The 12,015-nt window shown below is 31.2% G+C and overlaps 1 protein-coding gene across 11 annotated transcripts in view; it reads left to right on the top strand.

The window, feature by feature from the left end:
• The window catches only part of LOC123013827 (voltage-dependent L-type calcium channel subunit beta-2), a 71,863-nt gene that overhangs the window by 10,701 nt on the left and 49,147 nt on the right, over window positions 1-12,015 (top strand). For 8 of the 11 annotated variants that reach the window (XM_044412637.1, XM_044412638.1, XM_044412639.1 and 5 more), the window contains exon 2: window positions 2,730-2,879. The exons of the other annotated variants lie outside the window; for them this stretch is intronic. In XM_044412637.1, coding sequence (XP_044268572.1) covers window positions 2,730-2,879 — 150 coding nt within the window. The remainder of the gene's footprint in view (window positions 1-2,729; window positions 2,880-12,015) is intronic. 11 annotated transcript variants of the gene reach the window in all.

Raw genomic sequence — 12,015 nt, 5'->3', positions numbered from 1 at the left:
TGATTTTTGACATCAGATGTCAGCGGAAAGTTTGACAAGTTTGCGTTTTATTCCTTTTAAGTGAAATAATGTTCACTTTAGAGCAGACAATTTTTATTGCTGTGCAAGAGGAAAACGGTGGRTATTCATTTTCACTTTCAGTTTGTGTGGAAAATTTCCCGTCTAGATTCCCAGCCAATGTCTTGCCAATTGTAGAATTTAATCGACGCCTACTCTAATTTATTTTTTACTTGATCGCATGGTATTACACAAACATAAAAAAGTCAAATGTCAAATTTGAAACATTTTTGTTTGTTTCTGGTATCTTATATTTATTTTACTTGGCATTTTTATACAGGGTGCGCCAGAACTCGCGTCCCAGAAAAAAATTTCAAGTAAGGTATGATACCAGATCCATGTAGAAAATGTTTAAAAAATTCTATCTAAATTTTGACGTTTATTTTTTGACATTTGACATTTTGTTATGTCTATTTATTAACACTGATAACTTTGTATATGGTTTTTTTTTACAATTATTTATTAAAGGTACAAAAATTTTGCTAATAAAAGCCACAAATAACATTGAACAGAGTTACAATTTAGGATACCTACAGCTTCCTTGTTTACCCTGTTAATAGCCAACAGCAAAAAAACTTGGAAAATATTTTTTCCAACAGAAATAAATAGAGTCAAAGTGCAAAATTTAAACCCTCATAACTTCGAAATTTTTATAGATAATTTTTTTTTAACAATTTGTCCATGAGGTATCTTACCCTATATGGCATTTTTCTCTGGGGCGCTAGTTCTGGCGCACCCTGTAACCTAGAGCGCGAGGTCTAAAACACACTATAAGTAGATTTTAATTAACATTATGAAATTTCCTTAAATGATTTTTTTTAAATAATTACCGACTATTTTAAATCCGCATTAATCTTACTAATATGTGAAAAGAAAATGTTCATTAGAAAGTTGTGAGAACATAGAATTTTATTTAAAATATTACTGTCAGAGACAGTTTTCGAGTGTTCTCCGTGATAAAATACCATAGGTATTATCTTTTTCTAAATAAAATAATTTGTGGTTTCGACAACTGTAATTCAAATCTTTACACGTTATTGACAGATACGGTATCTGATTTTTGCAAGGCATCTTTGTAGTGTAGAGTACGCAGTGCTGTAAAATAACAAGAAAATTTTATGCTTTTAAAGACTCCCAAAAAAGATATTTTTTGATAACTCAAGTTCAGTAATGCCGAGAGAACATACTGATAAAAGTTCACTGTAAACTAYCTTTTACTGTCATCATAACTGACATTTGACAATTAAACTTTTCTGTTCTGTCAAAATGACATAAACATAACAAGAGTAAAAAATGAGGTTATTAATGTRAAGKTTGTTTAAGAGTTTACATTATGAAAATGACAATACTGCCCGAAATTTTAATTCCGCAACTGTACATCATTTCTGYGTTAGGTATTATATAGCGTTTAGTTTTATTGAAGCTCTCAGCTTTGTTTTGAGCTTCAATATTCAAAATTCACTCTGTAAAATTATACCTACCTACCGTACGTATAATGTAAATAGTTATTATTCCACTATCTACAAAACTATACGATTATGTAGAAACCATTTAAACAGTTTTATGTAATTTTTTAGCAAGGAATAAAAATATTGAGAAACAGAATGATTTATGATACTTATAGAAAAATTAAAACTAGATGTATATTTATGTAAAGTTTATTGTTCCTTCAAATAAAATATATTGTCAAAAAAGTTTTTAATTTTTTACAACATCTTTTATAACACCAGGTCCACTTTTACGAGTTTATATAAATTATACAGCCAACGTCTCAAAGTTCTGGTCAACAGATGCTTGTTAGTGAGCGAAATTTGCTGAAATTCTCCTATAAACTCATTGATGCAGTTCCAATTCGTCCAACTGTTCAAAATAAAAATATGCTTAACAAAAGCACAAGAGCACGCGATGTCTCAAATATATTTGGGAGGTTCTAGGATACCATATGCTAGAGCTTAGGAAGATCGAACAAAATAAATTTTAGAAATACATACATACATATGTTGCTATTATAGGCGAAATATAATTTATTTTCTATGAATTGATTTTCTATAAATTTTGGTTGCGTAAAAAACAGCTTAATTTAATTACTATCCAAAAGTAGAAAGGTGAGTTCAGATCTCTCTAGAAGCCACACTATATTCAAATATTAATTAATAAATCCCTATAAAATGGTTAAATCAACAAAATATAAATAATGTTTCGACGTAAAAACCATTATTTAAAAGAAGTATATAATATATTTTAATATGACTACAAAATATTTCTGGTAATAATTTTAGAACTTTCCACCGTTGTTAATCAGCATGTTAAAACCCGAAAAAACATATTTTAGAATGATTTAAGATTCTTAATTCCAGTGATTATATTTTTAATAAATATAAGTTTGTTTTAGCATTAATTTTATCGTAAAGACACAAGTGAGAAGTTGTTTATTTAAATAATTTCTGCTCAGGTTGCCCAAAAAATTCTAACATGTTAACTATCATATTGTAATAATAATTGGACAACGGAAGATAAAACGATGTTATCTCGTCGTCTGAGAAATTAGCATCAGTCCTGCAAGATAAGATCGCTAGATAATTAAAGTAATCTCTGCACGATATTACTGAGCTCGGTGTTGCGCCTTGTGAAAAAACTATGTTAAACTAGGAAGTGTTTTCGTTGAATTTCAGACGATTTCGGGAGCTGAAGGTTTAGAAGGCTTGGTAGCGGCGGGAGGTCCGCCATCGGCTACCGCTCCGGGAGCTCGCCTCAAGCACCGGACTCGCAAGTTCACCGCTTCCGGTAGCCTCAGTGACAGTTCCTCCAGTGTCAAACGACAGGTTTGTGCAACACAAATCATATAATACTTTCGGWTTGGATTAMTCGGATTAGTTACAATGTAAGAAGAGCCACTATTTCTTAATACCACGTCCAGCTCGTTAATTTATTGCGTGGAAAAACTTCACAGTCTAATAGCCAGACGAGTACATTTTTTCCTTTGTGTAATCATAATTCCACTTAAAAACTGGTTTCAATACTTATGAACTTAAGTTTCGTTGCCTAATCAGGTAATATAATGAAAAAAAGTTGAAATTATTCGGGTTTGAACATTGTAACGAAGACGAGAGCACATCTGAAAGTTTCCTACGTCGGATTTGGTGTCTTTGTCGCTAGGGAATGAATGTAGAAATTTATTACGTGTAATCATAGGCGCCACTTTTTTAAAGCTGAAGGGGCTGAGGACTAACAAAGCGGCGCAAATCAACCACGCGAAAAGGTCAGATAACAACTTTATTATTGCTGTTGTCTCGAGAGGAGGACGAGCACTGAAGCGCGCATATTTAAAATGCACAATTGACTGCTATAATTTCAATTAATGATCATTCAAATATTGAAGATGTGGATAAACAGAAAGAACAATAGCAGTAACAGAAGAAAATGACAGAAACCTTTGTTAATAAGGCCACCTACTAGCTAATTTTATCTAGATATTTGTTTTAAAAGAGTTATATTAATTTTATTTTAAAACAACAGAAATAAGACTTGACAAATTTAGAAATTACATGAAAAAATTCCAGCTCTAGTATCTAGTTCACTCCTGCTGATACGATGTCACCATCCTCGATTCAGTTTTAGCTTCAATTAAAACAGATTAATTTCAAGATATTCGAGCGGGTATGAACCCAGTTCTCTCATATCCATCTAAACTATTCGTCCATAAATTCAGGCTTGCCCAATTGCATTCATCCGAGTAATTAAAGAAAAATTTTATTAGAAGAGTCTATAATGACAAATTCCAAGAATCTGACATGTACCCAAAGAATTTCATTTGCGCTTTCTCGGCATCGCCGTCCATATTACAYGCATGTTAATCCGGCTGTATTTTTTTATCACCTATATTTTAGTCGTGTAATTAAGTTTCTAAGTACCAAACGTAACATAATATATATTTATAAACGCAATCATTGTTATGGCTCGGTATAGAGAACAACTTTCACATCTGCTCGTTATTTCATGTTATTACACGTTATTATTCATGGACCGCCATGTTTATTACATTTATAATGCCTAATAGACGAGTATRTGAGATACGCCTAGCATTGTGAGGCGATGTTCGACTCTTGTGCAAGAAAAGAGTAGCCACTGGCCACACTTTTTCACAGGACCGGACTCGAAACGCGCAAACCGTACGAAATACACGCGGAATCGTGTCTGCAGAAGACGCAGAGAAAACACCTCACGCTTGTCAATTATCATTATCGGCCATTGTTTGACGACAATAAATCACTGCTTCTAAAGCGTAATCCATTGTTTGTGTTTCGGTTAAGTGCGGGCCTGCAGTTTATCTCGGTAAAGAGAGAATACATTAAATCGGAGATTAATTGATTACTGAGTCTCTACGATGTTGAAATCAAACCTAGACGATGCTGACGCAATGGATACTTTTTCAAAGGATAATTGCTCACATACCTTAAAAGTGGACATTTTCTAATGGATTACCATTACAGTAATTGTTATTAATCGAACGGATGAAGAGAATTTATTTCGATGGTTTTGTGACTGCAGCTTACGAGCTTTCTCTTAAACTGGGGCGAAATTTTATTGTTACCTTGACAAGACGAGAACTCGATAATAAACAGCTTATKCAGTTTGAATTAGCTCTAAAGACTCCTCAAAAAAAGCTCAAAAAAACTCAAATGAGAACTGAAAATACGTAAAAGTAAACAAAATTAAATAAGAGTTTTATTTTAAAAGAATTTTATTACAATAAGAACAATAATAACAACTTAAACTAATAAMACTAAAATGACTTTGTCATAATACAGGGTGTTTCACATAACTTTACGAGGCTTGCGCCTAATGTACGCACCCAAATATACAAAAGTCACAGAACGCTGGATACAAAAAATACACATTTATTTATTTAATTTTTGGAAACCCTTGACAGTAGTTGTCAAACTAATTACTGTTTCATTAATAGTCATAAACTGCAGATTTTCAGAAACAATTATAATTTGTTCTATCACGAGACGTCATGAATGTGATTGTAGTTTATCTATCTTAATCACTAACTAACTAAAAATGTTGTAATTTTTGAAAGGGTGAACAAACTAGAGAAGATTATCCAATTTTTCAAAATTTGTAATCGAGGTCGTATTGGAATATGTATTATTGATTGCATCTTACAGGCGCAGACCTCGTAAAATTACGTGAAACACTCTGTATTGTAACTGCAAGCAGTATCTCTAGTTTATRTTTGTTCTCTACTATTACTAACAAATTGTTCAAGAATCAAGCTTCAATCATGTAAAAGCTTTACATATGACTTTTTAAATAATTGCTAGTTAGTATTATATAAATTATTATTATTAGTATTTTCACAATTTATTTATACAAAAAGAATAAAAAGAGAATTAATTTATTCTGTACAAAACATATTATTAATAACAAAGAGCAACTTACTCGTACTGAGAAAATAATTTGCTATAATTATTAACTGATATCCCTTTAAATTTTTTAAAGAATGAATGCTTGGAGAAAATTAATTATAATCGATTAATATTTTACAAATTACACATTACTGACAATAACAAATCACTAAGCATTGCATGCGTTGAGGGATTTAATTAAAATTTAATCATATATTACCTTCTTGATAAATCGGAATCGTTAGAACGTATGATGGGCCTTTGGCCCTCTTCTTGACCGCAACTTTTGTTGTTAAAGTTCTTCGTGTTGGAAGTAAAAAATAGTTATATTTTGTTATAATATAAACATATTCGGCGATAAAAAAGAACATTGTAAATTTAAATAATTACGGTATTCGTGACTTACTCGAAAATAAATTCACATTAAAATGATTCTTTTGAACGTAAATTTAGTCAGGCGAAGGCATGATTATGCCCTTTCATGGCTTCCCGCACCGCGGCATGCGCGTGGTTAACTACACACTTGCTATGAACTTAAAGATACCAAATTTGATAAATAATTCCACTTGGTCACGCTAAATAGTCATGCATTGAATTTTCGGAGAACATTGTTTAAATTCTGTAACCGGCTTACATTCCCCACAATTATTAAACATTTTTCATTGTCCATGATTTTACCGTTATGGATGTTTCGTGTCTTCGGTACGTAAATCTGATTTTTTTAGAGAAATTCCGATTTGTTAATCGTCTAGTTTGTGATAAAATATGCTAGGTTTAATTGGATATGGAGCGGTTTGTTTAAATAAATAAGTCGCACCTGCTTTTATTATAATTTTTTTCTATTGTAGTAAATAAATGCTGATTAAGTATGACCACCCGTATTGATAATTCGAAGCAATTTTAAAAAAAAAATTGATAGAATAAAGTGTAGTTAATTAGTTAGTTTTCGCWGTGGGTTAACGTCGTTGAAACATCAAATTTTACATTTGAGGAACTTTAGAACAAATTGAAAGTTTCCGTTGATTGAAATTGTGCCAAGATGCAATGTATTTTTGGTTGATGATAATTTATTGGACAAAGTCTTGTTCCTAATACGTTTCTTCTGTAGTTTCTCTATTTTTTTACATATTCTTTCCATAAATGTTACTTGATGTAAATTCGTTTTTTGTAATAAATTACCATAAAATTGTAAATGCCGATGCCGGTAATAAAATTAAATATAGAGAATCTATTGCATTAAACGGAAATATCTAAATCCCGTTGTAAGAAATTGTCAATTCCAGATAAAGGTCAGACTTGATAATTAAAATAAAAACGTCGACTATAAAGTAGTGCTACATAGTCCAATATCGTTAAAAGATTGATAACTGAAATACTGACGTGAGCATTTTTCTGTTTCAAATCGGAGTTAATTTGAGGTTAATTAGAAGAACTTTTTATTTGGATGTAAAACAGTTTCATAACCAGATTTAATATTTATAAAGGTTCTTCCGTCTTCCTATTTATGAAGCACGTGGGATTTACGAAATCACTTTTGTAACACAATATGCGATGGTGGGAATTTTCAAACTCGGAAATTTAAATCGTCTACTATCGCATCATCGTCAGGTTAAGACGTCGTTTAATATCGCCGATCGTTCGATTAAAATATCACTGAATTTTATGTATACAAACTATTTTCACCTTATGTATTTTTGTAAAAGTAAAATTTTTGGTTATCAAGAGTCAGATACATAAATTTCACCTCGTTTGAAACTTTGAGTTGAAACCTTGGACAGAAATTTGCACTGAATTATAAAATTAGCGCTAACTGTACTTGAAAATTTATTGACACACATGTAGATAATCATTAATTAAAAAGATCCAATTTATGTAAATTAATTTTTGTATACAAGTAACACATGTTTTATGYGGATTATTGCTTTTAGTTTATTCCATTATTTTTTGATAATTGCCATTTTATGGTAATGCGAGTTGTGGCAATATTTAGTGACAAAATAAATAAAATATATTTTTTAACTTATACGGTTTTTATTTATATTATACGTTTGTAATTTTGAATCTGGTTACCTAATGATTATTTTTTTGACCACCGTATATATTTTGAATAAATAAAAATTGATTAATTAACAAGTATCAAAATTTAAGTCTGATCAAATATTAATTCACAGTTTATATACATTTGAATTATTTATAATTAAGCTAATTAATAATCGATTAAAACTGACAGTAATGATTCATAAGTGGTAAAATTACTTAAATCTAATTTGTTTAAAGTTTTGGATAGATTGTAGTTGAGTTAATTCAAAATTTATTTGGTTGTTACTTTTTATCTCTTTAATATGTTAATTTTTCAYACTTATGATAAAAATACAATTACAAAAACACGTGCTTATTGATTGTAAAAGGTCACATACATTAAACCCAAAGCAATAAAATTTTAAAAGATCTAGAGGACAAAGTTTTATTGTTTTGGTATAAGTTGAAATATATTAATATTAAAGGTCTTATTACGAAGTAATTTTTAAAATTTTTGTTTTTAATCTGTGATTAGCTAATTAACTTATTTGAAAAAGCGGTACATTGGCAAACCGATTAAAATGTCAAGCAATTATTATTTTAATCAAATATTTAGACCTGTACGTCAGGCAACACGAGTAGTTGAGTCAAAGATGAAATATTCGGAATTTTTTTATCGATTAGATTATACGTATTATAGCCATCAGCTAATGAACCCGTTAAGATTGGCCTACGAACGAACATACACCTAACATTTCTTATTCTGAAATAATTCTCGGCCACTCCTCTTTGTTTATGTAACTGGGCGATCTTTTCCCAATTACTAAAACTGGCAAAATATTTGCATGAGTTTTAATAATTTCCTGGCCGAAAAATGTTAAGTGTGTCGTTAGCTATCTGAATCTGGTAGCGCATAATTATGAGGCAGAGTTCGTGCTGCTCGGAAGTGACGATTTAAAGCTGTCAATTTTTTCCGTTGCTTCTCTACTGGAGTATTATAATTCCGTATTGAAGCATTTTTCAGATAAAAATCTTAATCTTAATTATAGACGCACATAAATGAAAAATCGAGGATAATTGAGTTTTCCTCTGTTGGCACTTTTATTTTTTGTAAAGTAATAACAGATTTACAGTTAAGCTGATCTATGAGCGGTTTCAGTAACTGCTTATTGGCGAAATTATCAAATATCCCAAAGCCAATCTGGAATTGGCCGTATAATAAATTTCTGCAAAATTACTAATTGATTCAATTTTAGATTCAATCATTTCTGTACTTCACAAGCAGGTGTTTTACAAGGTTAATAACTAAAATTGTCATTTTTTGGAAAATTTGMGCGACTTATGTACTTCGAAGTGTCATTAAAATCCAAATGACTCCATCTTGTTCGCCAGTAAAAAGGTTGTGTTCTATTTTTTGCCGTCTCCCAACGGATTATAAATTATAATCAGTTGAATTACTTTTAGATTAAACTCGTTTAAGGAGCCAATCCTACACATAGTTGTTTACAAGTCTTATAGAATCACATGCAAAACTGAATACAAGAGTGAGAACCGAAAAATTCGAGTTCACTGACAACATGTGCAGTATATTAAAGCCAGAACTTGTTTGTTAAATTCCGACCAACCGTTCAGATATGGTTATTACGGCATAATTCTAGCGACAATTCGGCATAMAGAGTGTCTGGCGGGGGGGTCCAAACTAGTTGTTTCTATTTTTAGGAGAGTTTTAACAAATAACGATTATATMCTAGAATAATTCTCTCGCATCGAAAAATACATGGATGGTAATTCCATTTCAGATATTTTTGCCTTTTCGGCGGCTTGCTCAAATGAACAAAGCATATCTCACAAACTTTTTTTCGTTCTGGTAATCAAAATTCTTGACTGTAATGCAATTAAGCCTCATGTTAATACCGAAGTTCTTTTCTTGCATTACAACTGAGTCCGTGTTGGGCATTCATACAAGCTTCTTACTACACATCAGATTTTGACTAGTGTTTGTTAAAGTTGAATAGATCTTCCTAATTAGAAAACCACGACTACGAGAGCAAACATTTAATTAATGATTAAATTTACGCTGGGCTACTTGTTTAAATCGATTTGTTTCATAAAAAGACGGCAGGTTAGTTTTATAAGCAAAAGTACTAATTGTAATCGTATAAAAGGACTCTAGAATGTCTACGTGAATACCACTGCGAGCTTAGTGCGTTAAAGTGGCATAAAACTGTTCATTATACATCAGATGAACCGCTTAAAGCTCGACCACTGTAACATAGCTTTGGGAAAGCTATAATGAAACTAGTTTTCAGGAACTTGGAAATTGATTTTGTTTTCAAACGGAAACAGCTTTGTGTTTTGAAATTAGGACGGTACTGGTTTCAAATAGAAAGTGCTCAATCAAGGCTGTTTTAATTTTATAAATACGCTTCTGGCATGTCATAATCTGTGTATATACTATTAATTCCAATATGTGGCTTACTTATTAATCAAAAACCTATTCATTTTGATTTACTAAAAGTTTTTGTAAAAACAGATTGATAGGGATCTAATGTGGCAAATTTTACTAATATTTTTTTAAATTAATGCACAGAATTGACAGAACAGCATTAGTTGTAACAATTTATCAACAATATTTTAAATATTTAACAAAAGATTAATGTAGGTGTATCTCTGTTGAGATCGCCAGCATACAGATTTAAAGCTCGTTTTATATCTCTTCATCTTGAAATAATTTTGTAAGCTTTCATGTAAACATTTTTAACTGTTATTAATTTTTGTTCTTGAATTTGGCTTTAAATTTTGGACATCTTGTAGATGTCCACAGAAATGTAAAATAATTGAAAGAGGACAAGATAAGGTTATTTGGCGAATAGGTGTCTGGAGCTTTTGTTAAGATTTGGTTCACAAGGTCAGGGACACATCCCGTGCTTTGTATTGGGATAGAACTTAATTTGTTCGGTTGAATCATTATTGTTGAAGCGGTTTTTTGTTCTTTTTAGATAGTCGTAGTCGAGCTAGAGGGATACCTGCCAAGCGTACACTTTTCAGACGGGTCTCCGTGAAATTTTCGATTTATCTGAACAAACGGTCGTCAGTACGTGTTTATAATGCTGCAATAGAATATTGCGAGAATAAAGCAGTCCGAGAATACTCATTGTTCCTTATGAATATCTATTTCATGTTCATTTTGCGCAAGTTTTTACGATAATTATTAATTAATTCGATCGGTCCTATAGGCCAGAATTTAATTAAACAATGCCAGGATGTAATTAGAAGTTTATAGTTATGAAGACTTTACCGTACCAACATTTTACCAAATCAGTGATTAGGTTTGTAGCTTCGTCATTTTTGAATTAACTAATTACAGATTATATGAACATTAAATAAACACAGGAGCCAAGTTTTTACCTTTCATATTGAAAAGTAATTGTGTAAGGCATGTGTTAGAAATGTTCTTTGTTTTGCAGAATAATTTAAAGTCGATGTGCATATTATAAAACTCTCAAAAGGAATAGTCAAACGTCATCTTCAAATTCACTTTTCGGCACTTTTTGCTCCAGTTTTAAATTGCGGTCTCTCAGATGCAACCACTTTACGATTTTTTCTAAATATGAGCGACTTAAAACTTTTATGATCCTATTTATTCATAGCAGAACCATTAAAATTTTCTAGGAAGTAACAATATTTAATTACCCAAACAGCCGACGATCCCTATGGCGGCCGTGCTTTGAAAATTCTGCATAAATAATGACGCCGGCCATTGTTCACCCAAAAAACCAATTTTAACAATAAATTACTTTTGGTAACTGTAAATGACACTTCTGTTTTCATGAAAGTGAATTTTCAGTTAATTATTTCAATTCAAGCCGAAGATAATAATAATTATCGGAACAAATGGGAAAATTTTTTGCCCATAAAAAGTTGAAAGATTGCTGAATTAGGAGGCAACACAACATGTTGGGTGAAGTTTAGGACGGCCAAATGCTCAGGCAATTTTTCAAATGTCAATATCTCTCTCTCTCGCTTATTTCTACGAGAAACAAATGTYCATTTCGGCACATAAAATTAAGGGCTGGAAAAAACCAAGTTTACACAGCGAAAAGTTTCGGATTCCTTGCTCTGTTGAAACGAAATAAAACGAACTGAAATGAAATGTCATTTGCGCAAGGAAAATTCGGCAATATGTATTTACATAGTTTTGTGAATATTCATTTAGTGTTGAAAGGTTAAAAAAGATAGTGGAAAGTGTTTACCTACGATTTTTCACGAATGGCATGCACAAAATATCAATTCTYAGTGTAGACTGTGATAAAATCAATTTTAATTTATGTCACTATGAAAAGGGCGAAATATGATTCTGCCTAAAAAATGTCAAGTTTTATGTCTTCATACCGAATTATATTACGATATTTAACTGATTATTTATATGTGTTTGAATAAATAGTAAATTAAAGACGCCAAATTGGTTAATTATATCTAACTGCTTCAGAGCTTGATGTAATTATTATTTGTGTAATTTCATTATTTC

Source organism: Tribolium madens, unplaced genomic scaffold, assembly GCF_015345945.1.
Source record: "Tribolium madens isolate multiple individuals breed KSU strain unplaced genomic scaffold, Tmad_KSU_1.1 Scaffold_96;HRSCAF=242;Tcas5.2_LG5, whole genome shotgun sequence".
NCBI lineage: Eukaryota > Metazoa > Arthropoda > Insecta > Coleoptera > Tenebrionidae > Tribolium > Tribolium madens.
Note: the sequence above shows the minus strand (reverse complement) of the source record. Positions and strands in the feature narration are given on the sequence as shown.